The sequence below is a fragment of the Girardinichthys multiradiatus genome, chromosome 18 (genome assembly GCF_021462225.1).
Source record: "Girardinichthys multiradiatus isolate DD_20200921_A chromosome 18, DD_fGirMul_XY1, whole genome shotgun sequence".
NCBI classification, from domain to species: Eukaryota; Metazoa; Chordata; class Actinopteri; order Cyprinodontiformes; family Goodeidae; genus Girardinichthys; species Girardinichthys multiradiatus.
The window spans coordinates 29,425,290-29,448,265 of record NC_061810.1 but is presented as its reverse complement, the minus strand read 5'-3'; the positions used below and the strand labels follow the sequence as shown (position 1 = coordinate 29,448,265).

General features: G+C 39.9%; 1 protein-coding gene across 2 annotated transcripts in view; it reads right to left on the bottom strand.

The window, feature by feature from the left end:
* Positions 1-480: 480 nt before the first annotated feature.
* Positions 481-22,976, bottom strand: part of yap1 (Yes1 associated transcriptional regulator) — a 35,682-nt gene continuing 13,186 nt past the window's right edge. Inside the window, exons 3-8 of one of the 2 annotated variants that reach the window (XM_047391987.1) lie at positions 17,743-17,861; positions 17,076-17,192; positions 8,685-8,839; positions 5,473-5,600; positions 4,389-4,501; positions 481-3,239 (exon numbers count right to left, since the gene is read on the bottom strand). In XM_047391987.1, the coding sequence (XP_047247943.1) occupies positions 3,004-3,239; positions 4,389-4,501; positions 5,473-5,600; positions 8,685-8,839; positions 17,076-17,192; positions 17,743-17,861 (868 nt within the window). In that variant the 3' untranslated portion in view covers positions 481-3,003. The remainder of the gene's footprint in view (positions 3,240-4,388; positions 4,502-5,472; positions 5,601-8,684; positions 8,840-17,075; positions 17,193-17,742; positions 17,862-22,976) is intronic. The other variant, XM_047391988.1, reaches the window with a different exon arrangement.

Genomic DNA, 22,976 nt, shown 5'->3' with positions numbered 1-22,976 from the left:
TCTAGTCAATATCTCTTGACCTCCTGCGCAAGCTCAGGCTCATTGCCCCCAGCGAGGTGACATTCTATGGCCAGTTTAAACATCTGGAGATTGGGTCGTCTAGGTCTCCGCCTTCGTTTGCTGCCTGATCCTCTTTGCACCAGAATGGTCTTTTTACGTTTTTTTGATAAACATAAAAAAATACCAAAATAGTTTTCACAAATATTGTGCAGTTATGCACAAACAGGCTGTATCGTTTAAAGTTATTAAAAAAAGGTCCAGTTTTGAATTTGTTTTAGCTTTTCAGCAAATGTGCTTCTCTTAAAGTGCATGCATGTGGTGGTGACTAATTATAAATTTACTTAACCATCACTTTATATTAAAATTGTGCCTTTATGAAGTTTAATTAATTCATCTTTAACTGTTTAACTGCAAAGGGGTGGTAAGAACAGAACATTTCTAAAAATGTCAAAGAATAAAAACACTTTGAACCACAAAAAATAATTTTAACACAAAGTATATACTTTATTTAAGGCCAGTTTCAAAATATATGAAGAAATGTATAATGTAACAGAATGTATTGTTCTACACATGCACATATCTATCAAAAATGAAAAAAACTGTCATTAATGAATATAAATTCATTTTGTGTGCATTCAAAAAACTAAATAAAAAAACTTTAACTTGTGATTAGTTCTAATGCTACAATGAGTCAACAGCTAATAATGTTCTTACAATTTACACTAGGTAAGGATAAAATCAGATGTGTGACGAAAGTCATTGTTGCGATAAAATTAAAACTAGCCATGTTATGGAAGCATTGTGGTGTACCACCTATTTTAGTCGCATTGCTTTCACCAACACCGCTTAAAATCCATGAACACGTGGTTTCATGATCAGTAAAAATCAGGACTAAAAGGAAGTTCTCAAACAAAATAACAACAAATAAAAAAATGTTCATGTCCTCTAATCTAAAATACATGTATATGCATGTGTTCCATCAAGTTAATGCTATCAGTTCACTGTTGGCTGGCAACAGAATCAGTGTGCCATCCAGCAAGGCCTCAATCAAGATTATCCAAAGGTTACTGCAGTTAATGCACAGGTGTAGCCATCATGTAAACATCGGCATGACCATGAGAAAAGCTGTCAGTGTGTCGTCTGCACAGCCGCTGGAGCAGTTTTGTAAATTATGTAAACATGTGCACACTGTTCGACAATCGCTTCTCTGTTCTGAATCCGTCGGGTCAGGCACTCAGCCATCTAACAGAACCTGTCAGCTAGAACTACTCAGATGTGTCCGTTAACACTTGAAAACACAGAAATCATCTCATTAGCTTATATGGTTTTGTTCAAACAGAGAATGATTTAAAAAATGGCGACGTTTCTCAATGATTTAAGTAAAAATAAGGGTAGTGTCATTAGAAGAAAAGCACATCTTTGGAATCCTGACTGAAACATCTGATTGTTTCTGAATTATCCCATTAAAAATAAAACAAAACACACACACTGTGTAACTTACAGCAATTAGCCAAACTCTTCCACTACATTACGCTTAAGCATGACTAAAACCTGCTTTAACTTGTCCAAGCCCACTCTATTAAACATTCCTGCTTTTATAAATGCTCAACACAGTATCACATAGAGGGTGGTGGGGGTCAGTTTCAAACATTGTGAATTCATGTAATTCATGTGTCCTGTTACATGCTTGAGTTACAGTGTCTGTTGGGCCTTCTGATCTGCCTGTTTTTGGTTCATATTTAGCAGAGATGGCAAAAAGCTGCTTGTGATGAATACAAATACAATAACACTAATAAGTATGTCTAGTAAAGCAAAAAAAGAGAGAAGGAAAACAAATTACCACATATATATATATATATATATATATATATATATATATATATATATATATATATATATATATATATATATATATACATACATATATATATATATATATATATATATATATATATATATATATATATATATATATATAAAAAGCATGCCGGAGTGCTGAAACAACATGCTGCGATAAAGGTTGACCCTATTAAGATATAGAAATTAACACAAATACTAGCAAAAAAACGCCATTTGATCTAAGCTTTCATACGTGTGGCAAACTACAAATAAAAACACAAGGTTAGGCTTGGATAAGACTGAGATAAAAAGAAGCTAAGGGTTAGAAAACATCCCCATAATAAAAGTATAATACAGTTTGATTATTAAACAGTTAGGAATCATGCAGCTTATATGCATGAATACAGCCTGACGCCTGTTGTTGAATTATACATACTGGGTAAATTGTTCGAGTCGCTCGCGTCTTAAAAAATACATCCGAAGGCACTTGATCGATCAACGGTTTAACTTAGACTTGCTGGCACAGCCAAGCAGCAATGTAGTCAGTCCCCTGCTTCAAACCCCACCCCCTACCACCCACCCCAACAAAAAGCAAAGCCACTATCTCCAAATCGCGCCTCACATTACCTTTGCTCCAAATCAGTATTGTTCTTTATGCTTCAAATACATCATTTTTGGTTTTTCAGGCTTGTTGGAAGAAAACAAAAACATTTGAGGCAAACATAAAGCTATTTAACTAAATTCAATAGTCCCAAACACAGATACTTTGTGGCACTGCAAAAACAGAGCAGCTCCAGAGACTCCAGGCGGGAAGCAACTTGGGAAGTCCTTGCAGAGGAGCACATGCACTTGGTCAGTTCAGCTATGATCTGATAAGCTGACAGCCTTGTGAACATTTTTGGGGCCCTTGCATAACTGTCTGTTCATAGGCCAGCCTTGAAGACACAGACAAGTTTAAAAAGATAAAAACACTAGTGAAAAGATCCGAATACTGCCTGAAAAGAGGTTAGGCCTTACGCGCTGAGAGGCACAGAAGTTCAGAGAGGCTCGCTGAAATGTCTGGTAAAAGCATCTATGAATCCTTCATAGATCAGAGCAGGCAAAAGTTCAGAGTGCAGCGGTGAACAAGGATTAAGGTGCGCCCCACCCCTCTGCTCGGGTCCTCTATAACCATGTCAGGAAGTTCTCCTTGTCGATCTTGGTAGCTGCCAGTACAGACTCCATGTCGCTGAGGATGTCGGAGTTCAGCGGCTCCTGCAGACTGGCCATCAGCTCGTCGCCCTCCACCGCCATACTCTCACCCTCCAGTGTGCCCAGATCCACGTCTGTTCCCGGGATGGCGTCCAGGTAGTCAGGGAAACGACTGGGCTGCGTTGCAATGAAGGGTGGGAGAGGGTCTCCTGATAGACAGAAGAGGAAACATTTTTTGACCGAGCCTCAAAAAGAGGTGATGACAAAGAAGTAATGAGTTTGGTGTTAATTTCTGTTACAGACAGGAAAAACAGTCATTTTCTTTTACTGTTTTCATTCTAGCAACACACTCAAATAACTTTGCATCTATGCATATATATGAAAAAATAATATTGAAGATTCTATAAAAAAAACAATAACTTGATGCCCAGGGAGGCAACAAAAGAAGCTAACAAAGTGCTTCTTCAAAGAACAGTTATAATTGTAATAAGATTAAAATACATGAAGGTGGACTCGACTTTCAAATAAGGTGACCTCTGACTCCCAACAAATAGTTGGAATTCATCGGAATTTATTTAGGGTTATCAGAGGAAATGGGGGTTGATTTCAAACACAATCCACCCTTTTCAGGTTTTTTTTTATTTGATAAAACATTTATTTGAAAAAACATGAAAACCGTGCATCATTTTCCTTCAGTTCATATTTCTACACTCCTTTGTGTTGGTCTGTTACATGAAATTTTAATCTTACAAATGCTCTGAGGTTTGTGGTATAACATGACAAAATGTGGAAATGTTTAGGAGACAATTAGACAGTGCTTCCTCCCAAGTTTGGTGCCAGAACTGCAGATCATCATCAGCAAGCAGTGTAAAAGTCAGAGACATTCATGGTGAAACTCATGGCTTGGAAGACTTGCACATGGGTGAAAAACTTAGTGTTTTTAGGAAATTGAGAGAAACAAACTACAAGCAAGGGGACACATTTTCCATGGAAAGTTGTTCATGTTCATTGCCAGACCTCAGACTTTAAAAATCTCGTTTCACGGAGGCTGTTGTGTATGCTTAACTGGCCTGCCTGCAGTCCAGATCTGTCTTCTATTAGAAAAGAATCAGAAATATTCCACAACTGCTGACAAGCTAAGGCAATAGGTTCGGAAAGCCACACAGCATCAGAACGGTTTGTATCACTAGTTGCAAAGCAAAGAGTAATTCAATGAAAGACAATGTATCGTATCTTCTTTAATTTTTGAGGCGTACCATCAACATTTCTTAGCATGCCAAATTGCCACAATGTTCTGTCGGTTTTGTTGCCAAAACATTACTGGAGATGCAGAAGAGCTAGCACCAAGCATAACTTACCCGTATCCATCTCGTCCACACTGTTCAGGAAGTCATCTGGAGTGCGAGGAACACTGTAGCTGCTCATACTCAGTCCGCTGTCTGTGCTCTCATCCCTGGAGTGGTAGGTCCCGCTGGGAACCGAGAAACACGGATTATAAACTGCATGAGACAAACTAACTTAAACCGAAACTTCAATGCGCTTTTTGTCTCAAGTTGACTGACTTTTCTTTGCTCTCAAATGAAGCTGTGTCCAGGACCTTCTGTATTTGATCATTGACATCTATTATTATCATAACGAATTCTCATACACCAGCTTCACTTTTTCACCCAACATAACAGAACACAGGAAGAAAAGCAATAATGACAGGGACAACAGAGAGAAAAGGAGAAAAGAAGATATTTGACAAGCCTATACTAATTAGCAGAAAAATATGTAGGCAGAGTATGGCAGAGGCAGGATGAATGAAGCCTTTGTGAGAGAGCAGGGGGAGAGAAGGGAAGGGGGGGGGGGGGGGGGGGGGGGGGTGAGATTAGTTTGGCCTGTCTACTGACCGGACCACATGTTCTCATGGCCTGCTTGCTATTCCACTCTTTCCACACTTTGTCTGCTCGTAGACTGGAGCTTGAACTGCTCAGAATTACAGTCCTTTATGACGCTGCGCTGCATTTACATGCAGAAAATCCTGGTGTCCGTGCAAACCAGCTGCTTCCGATGTGGCTCTTCACTAATAAAGGCCTAACAAAGTGCTTTTCATAACACGCGCCACCATTTTAGCTCTGATTTACCTTTATTGCGACAGCTGTACACCAGAGGTCATTGTTGCGCAGTAAACCTCCAGCCTATCTGCGTCTGTGTGAGTCATTAACATGTGGATTAAACCCAGTGACAGGCCCTCTTGTTTTTACAACTTGCGTAATTCGGCCCTGAGCACAGCTCCAACGGCCAAGCGCACCGATACCCTCAAACGGGATGCAGTAAGCATGACGAGCTGAACCAGAACTGGAAGTTTTTTTGGCAGGCATGCTCATGTGAGTCAGATTCTGCTGCAACAGAGGATGACTTCCTTCATTTTCCTTACAGAGCTCTCTGTGTGAGACTGACCTGTTGAGGAATGGGTCCGAACTGTTGACAGTCATAGTCCGAGCATCTTGGGCCAAAGGGGAGGACACAGGGTTTGTGCTGCCGTCTTGATCCATACTGGTGGGCAGCTGGTTTCTCAAAGCAAGCTCCTGTGGGTGATGACAGAAACAGATTTTGAACAGCTGCAGGATCCTAAAAATATGCCTGAACTGTCTAATACCATGGTACCACAGTTGGTACTTGGCTTGTGCATATTATGGCATTCATTATTTTCAAGATAAATACAAACAAATCAACTGTGATGTGCAGCTAATAAGCAAAAAAAGCACAAACAGCCAAAAAGATGGAGTTTATCAAGCCATGGATTGATAAAATCCCAGAAGGAACTATAGAGGAGCTAAAGAGAGAGTGTTGGTGGCTGTTGTTACCCCTAAGGTCAGAAGCTAAGATCTGAAAATGAAACTAAACCTAAATTACCGTGAGAGGAGTTTGAAAACCAGTGAGATTCATTATTTGGCATGTTCACTGCCAAACCTAGCTTACTATTAACAGTGCATGCTAATAATGTACACTTCTGGATTTTTCTTCCACTTTCAAACACTGTACATGTTCACTAATGTACGCAAATAATCTTGTTATTTTTACATGGCATTGCAAAATTATTCATAAGCATAAAACTTTCCCACATTTATTCACATGTACAACCACACGACTCTGTATTTCATTTAAACTACTGGATTTTTACCTTAGGGGTATCAAAGTAAAAGGGGTCTGGATACAAAAGCATGCCACAATGTTGAGATTTTTATTTGTAAAAAAAAAAAAGAAATGCTGCGCATCACCTTTCTTCCACTTCATAATTGCTCACTGCTTTTGGTTGGAAAATGTAACAGTAAGATCCCTGAAAGTCAGTATTCCGAGTGGGAAAACTGTGCTTGTGATGAGGCTGGGGTTGGTGGGAAAACTACAGTTTTCCCAAAAACAATTCCAGCTTCTGGGGTACGTTCTGGAAATGTTTTTTTTTTTAGCTCTAGAGGTGGAGATTTCACCTTCTGACTAAAACGGAAGTAAACCATGAATAAAACCACATCTACTTTTTTGTTTTCTTGACATATGCTGAAACAGCCCAGATCTTGTGTTACTACTCTTGTTAAATCCCTATCCACATGATGATACTCGTTAGAAAAAGTTCCACTGGTCTTACACCTCCCTGCAACCCCCTCTCAGAGTGTTATGTTACACAAGGGGTGAGCTGCCACAGTCCGAGACAATTGTTTTCTACACATGCTGCATCAGATAAGGCTGAGGATATGATGTCATGTTGTTCTTTTCCAACTCCTTCAACGGGAAGGTGAAATGACTTGACCACAGTCTCTATTTTGAGAATATGCTTTTACGAGAAAAAGGCAAAAGGAATGCTGGTATTCGCTGGGGAGTGAAGTTTCTGCACAATAAGTTACTACCCAACAGCATTGGGGGGGGGGGTTCCTTGCAGTTTGGGATATAACTTATTTTGGCAGCTCTGCAAAACAGGTCCTACTAAAACAGAAGTCACAGATTTCCTTTTGGCATTTGGGTAAAACTAAAACGTGGCTGTCGTGTAAAAGCAGCTGCTTTTATTTTCTGGTTTACAGTCATTTTGTTCTATAATGTTTCATCATTACACCACCCTAGATTTCTTTCTCTAGTGAGATTGGAAAGTCGTATTCCGTCCAGCACAAGAAGTCCTACTTCCCGATCAATGAGGAAGGTAACATCAGTGCCAGGCTTTGCTAACTTGATAGACAAGTTGGCTAATCCGCAGTGTTATCTGCGAAGTCACCCGTTGAGACTTGAAACGGACTGGTACTTTCAATAGCAGGTTACTGGATAAAGCAAATCCACTTCCAAATACCAAATTAGGTGTTGATGTGTTTGTGCACAAAAATAGAAAATAAATAGGTTTCATTGTTAATCAATGCCAAAGCCCTACACCTTTTCCCCTGTGACTAGTCATAGATCCTGTTGGGTCTGACCTGCAGTGTGAGCATAAACGGAAAGTTTGAAGGCGGACAAGAAGGATTCTTTTGTGTGCTCTTGTAAATCTCAAAAAGAATCAACAAGCTCCACAAACTAAATGTAAACCATGTACAGATGGCTGTAATAAATACTCGTTAGAACATTTAAAACCCTGCGACAATTACAAAAGGGTTTAAATGTCTGACTTGAACATTGAGTGCATCATAATTCACATTTTTATATCAAACATTAACTCAATACCAAAGCTGATACTGTGTGAGAGGTCAGGTAGCCATGGCATCAATGCAGAAGAATTAACAATGGATAAATGATCTGACCTTTCCTTATAAAGACCTTAATCTTATTAGGATCTAATTCCAATTTTATTTTTCATTATTAACTCTTATTACCTGTTTTTTTATGCCAACTTGGGGTTTAGATAACCAAGAGGTTCATTGCTGCTGAAACAATAGTATGTTTTAGTATTTACTAAACTTTATCACCATATTTTTATGCACGTACAATTTTAGGATAAATGAACGCACGTTTACAAAATACTTTTGTAAAGATAAAAAAATAAAATAAAATCAGTTAAACATTTTTAATTATCCAGGAAAAAGACTTCCTGCTGCGGTAACCTTTCTGTGGAAACAAATATTTCAGTCGTCCAATGTTTGATAAGAACTCCACAATAACCTAGTTGCTTAAACCTCAGCACAAGATCAGATTGCTATATTCTCTTCACAGCTCAGTGCGTGTACACACACGGGTCACTTGCTACACCATGAACTTTAAACAACCCATGTGAACGGCAGGGTAAACAAAGTGTCCAGCACTCTCATTCATAACCATAATGCTCTGTTTCTGGTATTATGACACAGCCCTGAGTAAACCAGGAGGTGCTGCGGCACCACCCTATGTGGGCAGCACTGACATGTCACACGTCACTGTTGGAAGTGATAAAATTACCACAGATGACTCACACGGCAGGATAGTTGAACAATAAAATCTGATCAAAGAGGCTTAAGATCCACCACTATGCTCGTGTACACATGACTCACTGAAAGGTCCGTTGAAGAATTACAGCCTCTGAACAAAATAATAATGCTGTTGCCTTTATTGAACCGGTGAGTCACTGAGGGTCCAGTGTAATTTTTTGGACTCACGTAAACACACTGAAAGGAAATGATCTTTCCTGAAAATTATAGGACTGAGACTGAACCGTGATGGCTGACCTGTGGTCTGTGCTGCTGCAGTCGGAGTCTCTCTTTCTCCATCTGCTGCAGTCTGAGCTGGTTATTTCCTCCCAGGACTCCACCATGGGTGCTGGAAGGCAGCTGCCCGGACGGTTTCACCGGAGCACTCTGTGTGATCTGCTGTTGGTTCAGTGCTGCAGAATTCAAGAAAAGTTCAAATGTGAGACTGTAGCATATGCACAGTGCTGCTGGTGCAGTTTTGTATTTATTTACTTATTTTTTATTTGTGTAAAAATAGTCCTAAAAGAAATAATATGAGCATGTATTCAGGGAGGGAAAAATATACATAAAAAAAATTAAAGCACAGTAAAACCTGTTTTGGATTTCCCCAGCCAGATAGCCTATATTTAGGTAGTGCATGTTGCATAAAAATGTTTTATTTGAACTTCTGATGGGTTGTATCACATTAAACCAGTGGCACATATAACTGTGCAATCTCTATTTGTGGACATGTTTCCTTAAAGTGTAAAAGCAGAAAAAGGAGAGAAATAGGTTGTTTTAAGCACAATGACTAGCAAATCCCACTGGTTTTTCCTGACATGCAACTAGAACTCGCTCTACTTGGGTGCAATGTCATGCTCTCATCCAAGCTCCACCTTCTAAGACAAAATAAATGCAGCAATAATATGTCCAGGATTTTGATCTTTGATTGGTATTTACCAGCAGCACTCTAAGCAGGAGGTAAACACAAGACTTTAAGGAGGATTTGTTGACATTTGGGGAAATTAAAAGGCCAAAAGAGTTTATGAGCAGAGTGGCAAACTCTGTTCACTTGTGAAATAGTGATTGTGAGGGCAATTCTATGAAAGGGGTATGGGTCCATGTTTAAACTAAATTATGAACATTAATACAAAAAAAAAAAAAGAAGAAAAACAGGCAGATCCATGTTGAAGCTCTTTGGTTTTTACAAGAGTAATGTAATTTAATGCAATTTCATATGTAACAAGAATATTCAATAAAAATAGGTCACTAGTCTGGAGCATTTTGATGAAGTGTAGTCCCCCTTCAAATATTAGGTTATAAAAAAGAACCGAGGACGGGAGAAGCACTGCTGACACCTTTTAACCCCAAAGCAGCGGGAGCACCTGTCTAAGAAGTCATGTGTTTACTCTGTCAGCAGTAATATCCATCCACCAGTCTTAGCTTGGTTGCCATAGTAACCAAGTGATGCATGTCCATCTGTAAGTGTTCAGTTTTCATGGTAACCAACTGTTGAAGTGGCCAATAGGTAGTGGTACTTTCAACTAATTATTGAGTTTGGTTTTCAGTCAGACCTCGTTTCTGTTTTAAAAAGAACAAAACTAAGTTGAGAAAAGGTGCCAAGACAGCACCAGTTTTAACTGCCATCTGTGGTTTTGGTGATGGCAACAGAAAAAACTAGTGATAAGCAAGCATGAGAACCAGTTTAGCACCAAAACTGTTTTGCTGAAATAAAAAAAAGAAAGTTCACACTACATGACACATGTTGCTTTGACAAAAAACAAAAAACAGGTTCTCAATCAGATCATCAATATTCCAGCAACTGATAAACTTCCGTTTTGCTCAGCACTTGGCTTTAAACCATGACAAAACATGACTGACAACTTGCACATTTGTCAACAAGTTGAGCATTTAGAACCGGCGATCCAGTGCAGCCGGTTGTGTGGGACAAGAAGTCCCAGTAAAGATTTTCTACCAACTATCTGAAACAACCATTCCTGTAAGACCTGATCCCCTCCCACTCACTGACTAACACAAGCTTTGTTGGCTTTCTACATTGCATCAGGCATGACATATCCTTTCATTATGTCTTTTGTTTCCACTTAAACAAGTCTGCAGATCATCCCTGAACACTGACCTCCTCCTTCCCCCAGCCTGACGGGTCCTCATCAGCTGATCAAATAAATCTGACATTGCCCTCAGTAATATAGCCCTACATCAGCTTGTGTAAACACAGAACCACGATTAACATAAGTTTCTTTCACACAACGAATGTAATTGTATTGAGCTTTAGCAAGCGAACTACGTATTTACAATATCAAATGTTGTGATAAAAACTCAGCTGTTCCCCAGTGAAATCTTTGTTATTCTTAGCTTTAGTGGGAATGGACCTAATAAACATAAGGCAGCAAAGCAATGCCCCAGTCTATGCATGCGAAGTAGGTCACACGCTTTATCATTATAGTAGAGACAGGGGAGTTCCAGTAATGGAACCAATGAGGTGCGTCGTTTGCGTATGTACTTCAAGTAACATCTAAAACAAAAGCTTGATAGTGGCACAATTTTCATGCGTGTCTCTGTGCTGCGTTGTCCTGCCCTCCCCGGCACCTTTCGCATCCCCATTCAATCACTGTCTGTTTACACCCCAGCATGAGCTGAATGAACTGTAGCTCTGGGCTCTCCCTGGGAAGCTCTGAAGGTCCCACCCTGCCCTGCCTCCTGTATCACCCCCTCTATCCCTCTCTGTGTCCACACAACCCCTCCCCCACGCACCCACATGCACATAAACAAACAGAGTCACAGAGTTACCTCCCCTCTCCAACACTCATTATCTGAACCCATAGGGAGTGTGTTACTTCTCTCTGCTTCTTATCTTGTGCAGATACCGAGGTCTTTGGAGGCTGGATCTTTCCGGCACCATGGCACCCTGTTCTCAGGACAGTGTACCTGTGCATGAGCAATGTCAACACGAGTGCACCCATCAAGACCCAAGCTTTGACGAACAGATATATTAAACTAGTGGGAGCCAAATGGATATACTGTGACTGCACATTTACAGTCACAGTAAACTGCATCAACCTGGAAAATTTGTTTTTAATTTAGATTTACAGACACACTATAACAGTACACATACAGCACCTTGCAAAAGTATAAAACTTTACAATCATTTAGTTCCACGTTTTTCTAGCTTTACATAGATAGACACAAAACGTTTTTTACCCATTCTTCGCACAATAGCTGAACCTTAAATTGGATGGAGAGCTTCTGCGAACAGCAATGTTCAAGTCCTGTCGTAGACTCTCAATTACAGTTAAGTCTGGACTTTGACTGGGCCAGTATAACATGAATGAGCTTTGTTTTAAATAAGTCCATTATGGCTATAGCTATATGTTCCTGGTTGTTGTCTTCCTGGAAGGGGAACCCCCACCCTAGTTTCAAACCTTTTGCAGCCTGGAGCAGGTTTTCTCCAGGATTGCCCTGTATTTGCATCCATCCATCTTCCCACAACCTATGACTAGCCTTCCTGTCCCTGCTGAAGAAAAACATCCCACAGCATGATGCTGCCACCACAATGTTTCACCATAAGGATGGTGTGTTCTCAGTGGCAGTTTTCTGTCATAACCAACGTTTCGCATGCAGCCCAAAAAGTAAAGTTTTGGTCTCATCTGACCAGAACGCCTTCCTACACGTTTGCCATGTACTATCAACAAATAATCCCATCTGAGCTGTTGATCTCGACAGCCTTCCCAAAGTTGGGACTCTTGGCTGCTTTACATGGCTATAGGACTTCTTATGTCTTTTATGTCTTATGTCTTTTGTTTCTTCTTGCTTCTGTTTCATAAATACCAAATTTGGCTAATACTTATCCTATCGACAGAGTCTATCATCTGTGTCCTGGATCTCTTCAGCTCCTCCAGTGTTGCCATGAGCCTTTTGGCTGCTTTTCTGATTAACACTTTCCATGCTGAGGTTCAAGTGGACGGTCATGTCTTGGTAGGGTTGAAGTTGTGCCAAACTCTTGCCATTTTCAGATGATGGACTGAACAGTGCTCTGTGAGATGCACAAAGCCTGGTGTATTGTTTCATAACCTAATTAGTGATGTATGATATATCTGCATTAACATCGGTATCAGCTGATGTTACGTATTTTTTAAACATCTAGGTATCAGTCCCATTAGTAAAATTGGACTGATAATAAGAAGTAATGTTATTTATGTTTGTGCATGTGTTTTGGGAGGGGAGGGGGTTAGCCATGTGGTATTTGCTTGAGCATGTGACATGATAGTGATGCAGCGCCGGATTGTGGGGTGTTTAACTGAAGCAGAGAAGCAACGTCAGTGGTGTGGTTGTTTTTTTTGTTTTTTTTTTACTGAACAGTTATGAATTTAAATGGAATTTTTTTTCCAGGGCTCCTGAATTTCTGCTACGCATCCGAGTCAAGGTTTCCCTCACAGACAAAACATCAAGAGGAAACTATTCACAAACAGGGATGATATCTAATTGAATCCGTGGGAGACAGAGGTGGAAAAGGACGCATTTGGTTCAGGATGATAGTTTGGAATAAGCACTGTGTCTGAACATTCAGGATGTGACTGTGTGCCCGTTTGTTTGGTGTAAATCAGCAGCACATACAGGTGGTGATTATCGGTGAGCAGAGCCGATAAGAGACTAGTTAATGCTGTCTGCCTTTTGTCTTCTTCACGCACTTCTGCAGCACAAAGATCCAGCAACTTAGGGCCTTATCAGCCGATCTCTCTAGCAGACATATGCAGCACAGGATCAACTGGGGCAGGTAAAGCTGAGGGTGTGCCAGCTGTAGGAAGTTCTTAGTATGACCAGTGCACTGCACCTTTGAAGGTTTAGTAAATGTTTGTCTTCTACCGACTTAACAAGTTTAAGAAAAGGCCATTTGTGTTTCTCGTGTCGAGACAAGCCGATGGAGAAATAATCTGGCAGTGAATGAAACACACCTTTGTTGTGTACTACACAAAGGTCTGGGTAAAGCACAACAATAAGGTGCCTTTCAAAAGTATTCAAATTTCTCCACATTGTGTCATGGGTGCTTTATTGGGGTTTTGTGTGATATACTATTGCAAATTATTGTATAATTGAAGCAGAAGGGAAAACTTAGATGGTTTTCAAAATTTATTAAAAATAAAGATTTATATTCAGACCCCCGACTCTGACCTCCACAAGTTAAGTCCAAGCATTCTGAAGTCACTTAATTAGTAAACAGAGTCCAGCTGTGTGCAATTTTATCAGAGTTAAATATAGATGTTCTGTGAAGATCTAAGAAAAAATAATAATGAACAGCATCATGTGTACAACTTTACAGCAGAGTTAGGTTATAAAACTATATCCCAGGCTTTGAACATCCAATGTAATGTTTCAGCAGCAGACCTACCAAGACATGGCCATGCACCTAAACTGACCGGTCATTTAAGGAGAACATTGATCAGACACGCAGCCAAGGGGCTGGAGGAGCTGCAAAGATGCACGACTTGGGTGGATGAATCTGTCATCAGGAGAACCCTTAGAGTGGCAAAGGGAAAGTCACTGTTGAAGGAAAGTCCTAAAAATGTCATTTGCAGTTTACTACAAGCCATGTAGAAGACATGTAAGCCTTAACCTAAAAGGAAAACTAATAGTACCAAATTAGGTACTTTTATAGGTACCGAACAAATTCCTTGAGTACTACCAAGTACCGATTCACGTAAAATCAAACGGTACCATGTTTCGGTACCTAAACGCATCACTGTGACACTGAGGGAGCGGAAAAGTGGGCGATTTTCTATGCCGGACATGAACACAGCATTGCACACACAAGAACGTAAGGACGTCAGTAGCCGCTGGTACCGTCAACAAAGCATGGCTGATAGAAAGCACTCAAAAGTATGGCTCCACTTTTCAAAATGCAATGCAAATTACACTCGCTGCAATATTTGTGAAGTGCAAGGCCAGTGGCGGGAATACGTCTAATCTGAGGAAGCATCTGGTTAAGAACAAGATTTGAAGAGTTCACAATTTTCGTCAGCCTCAAAAATACAATACAACTCCTGCATTCGGCACCGTTGGCACGTCTGTAACAGTCAGCAGTTAACAACATGACTGGGTTTTAATTGTGCATTATTTTGAAGAAAAAAAACAATGCGTAGACAGTTGAGAGTCTTCATGTTGAAGAAATGTTTGAAACAACCGAGATGCTACAATACAAACAGCAGGATTCCCAGGTTCTGGGTATCGGTACTGTATTAGTTCAAATGTGAAAGGTACCCATCCCTAATCAGGATGGAGCCAGGACAGGCCAGTCCTCTATACCCATGTATAGAGGCTACAGTCCTCGAAGCAACCGTCCCGGGTTTGAGTCCCGGACCCGGAGACCTTTACCGAATGTCTTCCCCCTCTTTCTCCACCTATTTCCTGTTGGCCTACTGTCGGAAAAATAAAGGCCTCTAGTGCTGCAAAAAAAAAAAAAAAAAAAAAACAACAACAACTGATCTTCACAGATGTATATTTAATAGAGACATGTTCCAACACTTGCAACTGTAACTGCAATGAAAGGTGGCTCTACAAAAAACTGATTTAGTGAGGTTAATAGTAATGCACATACCAGTTCTCAGAAATTTCAAAACCATGGTCCATTTTCTCTCCACTTCTTGTGTAATGCACTACATTTTGTTAAATAATGTAATGTTGTAAAGTGACTGAATGTGAAAAGGCTCAAGGGATGCCTTTTGTGAAGTGCTGTGTCAGGAAAACAGGACCGAATATCTAAGAAAGTTTTATAATATGTTATTTTGAGGCCTGTTTAGCTCAGAGTTTTTTAAAGTGACAACTTTGTTGATTAAGTAGAAGCCTAAAAACTTATGCAATCAAGAAACTTCTGCATTGTCCGTTTAAAAAAAATAACATGTCCACATCAGCTAGCCCCTTTTAAAGCCAGTCACTGTACACTTAATACTTGTATTTGCTGCTTGCCACCTCTGTGGGACCTTGAAGAGGAGGTATACTTATCCCATTGGCCTTTTCCCTCTACTATCCCAGTCTCCCCCGCCCCATTCGCCTCGCCTCTCCCAAACTCCCCCTCCCCCGTGAAAAGGTCTGGAACAGATTAAGAGTTGGACCGCAGAATAAAGAGGCCTGGCAGAGATTCAAGTCTGTCTGGGGCTTGAGCAAAATGGGGCCGTGCCTGCGCTGGGCCTCACACAGGGGAAAGCCAGCCGGCAACAACCCTTAGTTAAAGGCGCTCGGCTGCTTTTCTTCCTAAAGCTTAAATTAGCCTCTATTATCAAAGGAGCTAGCATATAATTGGAAAACCTACAAAGCAGGGGAATTAATTGCAAAAATGTAAAGTATACACTTGTAAGTTTGACTGCTACAAATAAAAACCGGATTTTCCTTCTAGGACCAAAAATGAATGCTTTAAAAACATTTAAAAACAATTGATATGGAGGTATAAACTGAAATCATTAACTTATTAAATAGTCACATTGGCTATTTAATAAGCGGGAAAATTGTCTGTGGCCCCTCATGAGTTAACAGTCTTTCTAACTCTCCCCAGCTTTTAGGGGCCCAGCCGCCTTGTGTGTTCAAGACTTAAAAATCTTCAAAGAGCTTTGCCACCGCAGCCGGCATCTCCCTCCCCAGCTGCCCTGCTCCCCTTACAACTCTGTTTTGAACTTTCCAGTCCGCCCTCAGTGCACGACACGACTGCTTACATAAAACCCATGCTTTGAGTGCCTGGCCTCGATTAAAAACGAACGCTAAAATTAAAGAGGATAACATACTGCACGCAGATTCACACATGTTGCCTTTGTGAACCTGGGGGCCAGCTTCCATGGGGAACACGGCTGCAGTGAAAGGATGGCACCTGAAGCAGAAATGAGTCAGAGTGACACATGCAAGAGCCTTGATCTCTGCAAGCCTTGCTAACACATGGGGGATTAGCTCATTCCCATGGCTGCAGAGACGTTTCAGCACATGTACCTGGACCTGTCACTAATTCACCAATGCCAACTGTCAAACTTCAGCTCGGCCAGAGGGATCAATGGCTAGCTCAGCTGTTGGGCCAACAATAAAATGGCTGACAAAAGGTTAGGTGGGAATTTTAAGGGGATGGAGGGGTGGGGGCTTCGGAGAAATCTGGTTTGAACCAACAACTGTTGATTGAAAGCTCCAAACAATGTAAGCTGATCAAATGAACTGTGACTCACGACGAGATTAATCACTTCTTACTGCGATGAAAACTTGTTTTAGAAATAAGCAATGATATAATTCTTCCCAAATTACTTTTTATAGATTGGTTACATAAACGAATAAATAAAATGAAACTGATCTGAGATCTCAAAGCAACATAAATGTAGTTTTTTATTTTAGTTCAACTACAAAGGTTTTATTGTGCAGCGATTTCTCATAGTGCCTGTTTTTAGACTGAAACAAACACTACTGTGATTGTCTGACACATTTACATTTGTGGTAATCATTAAGGCTGGCTCAGGGTTAATTTCACCCTTCAACAACTTATACCCCCCCATTTCATCCCAACCCACTTCCATTTTGTATCTGTGCTTGGGCCTTTGCTGGGTCACACATGTAAAAAATATTTGTATGTTCTCCTAATTTTCTTAAATCAAGGAATTAACAAGACAAAAGGAACTTTAGTAAACTCACCATAACGTGGCTCAAGTCGTGGGTCCAGCCAGGATGTGGTCTTGTTCTTGTGGTTGATATAGTAAATTTCTCCCTCTGGTGTTATGGCCTGTTCCCAGCCATCAGGAAGGGGTCCTGCTGGAACACAAATCGAAATAATGCTTACCAGATAATAGCAAGTCACAATGACAAGATTTGCCTATACAGCATTTTTTTGTGCAACATCAATACATGTAACTAGGGAATACAGCTCTGTATACTAGCCACATAAGCTTCTAAAATAAAAGCAAAGATAAGCTCCAAAATCGTTTTTTCATAGCTCAGATAAATACCCTTGAGAAGTCTGATTTACCAACATTTGAAGCTTTTTTCATTTAACAGGCAAAACTGAATCAAGTGGAGACAACGGAGCTACCTCATTTGTAAAACACTAGTTTTACAAATGAATGATACTCAGGGCTCTCAAACAATACAGGAGACATGTAACATTCTGCCCAAGTCTTCTCTAACCTGGGGCAAATTCCATCTGCATGGTCAAAACTAAGAGCAGCGACAAGCAAGAACTAGACCAAACCTGTTTTCTACTCTGTGCTTTGCAAAAGCAGCTGTCCGTAAGTCCATTGTAATAATTCTGAGTTAAAGCAAAAGTGAGAAAAAAAGTTAAGAAATTGTATGATATAATACACACCATTGGCGGGGTTCATAAGGGTTTGTTGCTGGACTGGCACAGAACTGGGGGGAGCAGGCTGATTCATCTGGAGCAGGGACTTGCGAGGATCCTGCCAAGTGGTGGTTTTATCAATGTGGCTGAAAAAGAAAATACGACAAAATAAATGAATATGTTGCATTTAGATTTTTTTTCTTCTCTTTTAGCAGTACAAAGTTCAACCCAGGAGCATGTTAATGACTCAGCAGGTTTTTCTGCATAACATGATGTTACAGGAAGCCAAAGTTACTAATCTGACTCAATACTTCACCACACACTTAAAAATAAAAAAAATAAGATACATCTTATTCCAAATAAAGTTGTGTATCATCAGCATACATATGAGAAGAGATGTTGGAATAGCCAATAATATTAGCTAGGAGGATCTTACAGATATCAAGTAAGAGTAACCCAAGAATAGGGCCTCGAGGAACCCCACATGCAAAGTGACACAAAGTGGTCCTGATCCACTAAATGAAATGCTTAAATTAGCTTGGTGTAAACATTTTCACATGCAATATGACCTTTGTAATAAATACAGTCAAAAAATGGCAACAGCACATGAGTGGAGCAGAATATGTCCTGAGAGCTTCCAAGAGGCTGTACTTGGTTTCAAAATGGCTATTATAAATGTCAGACAATGTTGCTTCATCTATTTTTCAACTATCTTTGCCAGGATGGGACAGACAAGGTGGGGGGAATGGGGGAGCATTGTGTGCAACTCTGTGAAGGCATCGATAATTAGTGCTTTGTTGGCACTTGTTGCTTGATTAAGATGGAAAGCTAATACAGGAAGCCCTCCTCTCCCAGGCAGGACCCTCTCTATTGAGGGAGGGTCAGTCCCAGGGCTCAACGCAGGGGGTCCCTTTTTCCTGGAAGCGGCTCGGACACCGCGGAGTGTCAGGGGTTTTAACAATCTGGCGCCACATTTACAAAGCTTTCACCTGCTTGACAAAAGCACAGACTGAGCTACGACCTAAAACCTAACTATTCACTTGTTTTGTTTTTGAAGCATCCTATTTAGGAGAGCAGCCCGACCCCCTTCTCCTCCTCCTCCCTTCTCCCCATTTGAAATACAGAAGGCACCAAACTCCAGTAGCTTGTTTGTGCAATGCAACAATATTGTTTTATTGTTGTACTGGTGAACGAATAAGCAGGCATGACAAAAATAAGACTTTATTTGTGATGCCAATAAATACTATCATTAGACTTTAATAACACCCCTTAATACGGATGTGTTCTGCTGCCTGGAGTTAATTTGATCCCAAAGTGCCATTAGGCCAGATTCTGGAACAGCTGGGTATAGTGAGAGATTCAGAAAGTTTCTCTTGGCCTGCCCAGTAATCCTAGCCTGCCAGGCCACTCTCCATCCCAGACCAGAGAGTGAGTGGGCCTGACTCAGCAACTCCTCCCCCTGACACAATGAAACCCATTTTGAAGCCCCCCTCTTGTTTATGCTTTATTGATCAAAGGAGCTGCCAAATCCCTTCCCAGCCCCTCCCCCAGCCCTCACACAAACACACACACTAACACAAACTACACACAGTGAGCTAGAGCCCTTCCAACTGAAGGTGGCCTTTAAGAAAGTCAGGTCACATGGAAAAGAGTGGAAACAACAAGAGAAGGAAAAATAAGTTTCCAATTACATTTAAAGAATTTAACATGGCTACATGTACAGTCCCTAGGACACCAATTTCATTTGTAAAAAGTCACTTGTTCTTAAAGCCATTTTTTTATCTTGGCTCTTAACCCCGTTTGAGCCAGTCGACTTATAAGGTGACAAATTAGGGCCCCTGATTAAACCAAAATATGTAACTCCAATAAAACACATCTACCAGCAGGAGGTCACTCATATGAGGCCTTTCCTTTACAGCAGACTAAGATCACAATTAAGAAAATTGTCTTAAATTGCCAGTTGTCAAAGCAGGTACAAATTAATGCCTGCTCAGTATAAAATATTCAATGCATTTTGTACCTGTAAAAATCAATCAGATTTTCGTAAGAGAACACTTTTCATACAGCATAAAACTGCAAAGGTATAAAATTGCAAAGGGGCTAAATGAAAAGCATTTTCAGTATTAATCATATGCCGCATTTAAATTTGCTGGATTACCGCTCTTGTCTTCATTTTTGCTGAATGGAAATCTTAAAAATGGTCTATGCACTGCTGGATAACAGAAGCAGCAAATTTTCAAACATTTACAATAACATTTTCCTTAAACACTTATTGAATATACACCCGACTTATTATACGTTTATTGAGCTTTAAGCTCATTAATCGTGATAAATTACTTGTTTTCTGAAAATTGTTTTAATAATCTCATGTAAAACTGTAACTACAGGAAGTTCATTGTTCTATTTTAACATGCTTTTGTTTCTCTTTTTTGTAAATAGTTGATGATGACAAATAGGAGACAAAAACAGCACAAAAGTGCATTAAGACTTGTACAGAATCTATCTATCCACAGGCCCTATGAGTTGGTGTAGTTTTGTCACAGTTGGGGTGTCTATCCTGCTCCTACGCGAAATAAAGACAAAAGAAAAAAATACAAAAAAAGTGGGGAACGGAAACTGTGGGAGAAGACTGGTAGCCAAGCATTAAGGTACCGGAGAGGGCCTATTGTAAAAAAAAAAAAAAAAAAAGGAGGTCGGAACATTTTGGCACACCAACACAAAAACAAAAGAAAAGGAAAGGCACAACCTCAAAGCTTCAAAACATGATTTTTTTTCTTTCCAGACCTGTGCAAAGATCTTTGAGTAAATATTTAAAATAAGATACTGTCTTAGATACTACATTTTGTCTGGATAACAACTTTTTGTCTCTTCATCTGTGGAAACAGTTATAAACAAAGCCCTCAGTTCAAAATAGAAGCAATGATAATCTAGAGTATGTGATGAAATCCAGACGTTATTTGAACTCAATACTGCACTGTATTCAAAGAGCTTAAATGTGGGAATTGGGAAAACGGGTTAATCAGTTACCAGAAATCAGTAATTCACCACCAGCTTTTAAAACTAAAAGATAATCCATTCAATCAAAGCTGCCCGGAACTGTCCGTATATGGCCAGCTGTACAGCATGTCCCGTGGGTGAAACATAAAACAAAACAACGTCATGGCAACTGTTGGGACGGCTGGAGGCCACCAGTTGCTGTTAGGAATTGCTGATGAACAGTAAGTGCAACAGTCACAACTGCTCCCTGCTGCCTTCATACATCTTTGATGCCATCCGAAGCTTTGCAAGACTGCAACTGCACCTTTCCTAAAAATCTGTCCTGACTTTTAGAGGAGGCAGTGGATATAGAACAATGCTTGTGAATGGAGATTTTTTTATTTTCAAGAGATGCAACAAACAAAATTTTGTGGCAGTTTCAAAAGGGTTTACTAAAGTTTTAACATGCCAATACTGTTTTTAAACTTTCCAGTATCTCTTTAGGAAGTATAAGAGGGCACAAACACAGCACACCAATTATTATTTATATTATCTGCTAAAATCTTGCTCTCTCTTGCTGTCCCGCAGCTTGAGTGAACCACAGACTTGTCACCATGTAACGTAGAGAATAGTTTCCTTTTTAATGGCTCCTTCTAGCTCTGTGCTTCCTCTGTTTTTTTTAAAACATCCCACTTATTCTCTGATTGGTCAAAGGTCAAATTATTGAGTTTGTAACTGACTAGTGACTGGTCAATTGCCAATTTCTTGGAGGATCATTACTAGCATGCTAAATGGGCAACTGTTCAAACAGATCGTCTGTCGTCAATACGTCAGACTCGAGGCCATTTTGTCCTTCTATATACTGACCAATACGGCATTGTAACTACCTCATTTGGTGGCTTAGAAGCATAATATCAGTGGGTTGACTTCAAGCCTACATTTCAGAAATCAAACTTAAATGGCCAGAACACATGTTAGGTTGGAAGTGTTTTCTATAAAGCAGTGATGCACGAGGCAGTTGTCAATTGTCAAATGTCTGTGATTGGCTCAGACTGGTGATAAGTAGGTCAAATACTGAAAAACAAAACTCAGATTTTTATCTCGTTGAATAAATGCCTCAATTTCTTTTTATCATTTTCAGTTGCATTCAGTATTTTATGGCTAATAGAAGCGTTTCATTTTATGGTGAAAAAATATGCACCACAAAGCACAGAGGGCATCAATGAATGGGTTGAAGATTTAAATGTTCCTGCAGGGGATTCGTTTGGTCTTATGATTTTACAAAAGAGTTGAGGTCATTAATTTCAATCTGTAGTCCAACTTTTCATATGCATTTTTGTCACAATGTAAAGTACTTTGAATTGTATTGTTGCTGAAATGTGCAACACAAATAAATGTGCCTTGCCTAATGTTTACTGCAGAAAAAAAAAAAAGAAAAAAAAAAAGGGGTTTAGCAGAGTAGCTAATTATTTTGCAATAAAACTTTTCACTCTCAAGTGTCTTCTTCTAGCCCTTTAGTAAGAGTAAACATCTTAGTTCAATTCCCCTTTTTATTATTATTATTATTATTATTATTATTAGACTGATCAATTGTTTCTTGTTGCAGTCTGGGTTTTGAACAGCAGGCCAGAGTGAGATGTCTGCATTTCTATGTCCTGTTCTGTCAACCTACAACTATCATCAGTTTTTGTTACATCTCTCATTGATTGTTACTAAACAGAGCAAGAGTTGGGCTCATAATCCAACTTTATCCAATCTATTGTTCAAATTATCTTATACTAATATCCCAGTTGTTAAATAGGCATAATTTTAGCAGCGCTATTTATGGATATCTGTTCTAGACAGCCTAAACTTGACTTTGCCTAAAATATTTAGGATATAAATTTCCATTATTTTTCTCCAATCAGAAGGATTTGGTACCTAAACATAAGTTGTTGCACATTTTGTGTTGGAATTCTGATGAAAGTAACGTGGAATGGGAAGCCCATCATTTCAAATTAACGTTAAATATCTTGGTCACACCAAGCTTTAATATAAGTGTGCTCAGTAATAAATCATCTTTAGGGTTTAAAGCAACTTGAAACCAAATTGAATGTTTGCTCCACTGACGAATCTCATTTTAAAGCCAGACGTTAATATCTGTGTTTCTCTGGTGTAGAATGGGAGGGAAGCCATGGAAGTGCAGCAATGATGAAATGCCCCCACAGCTGAGTTGTCAAAATGTAAAAAATGGACTCCTCAGGCCGCAGGGGCTCCACCCTGGGAGTGTAGGCTTGGAAGGTGGT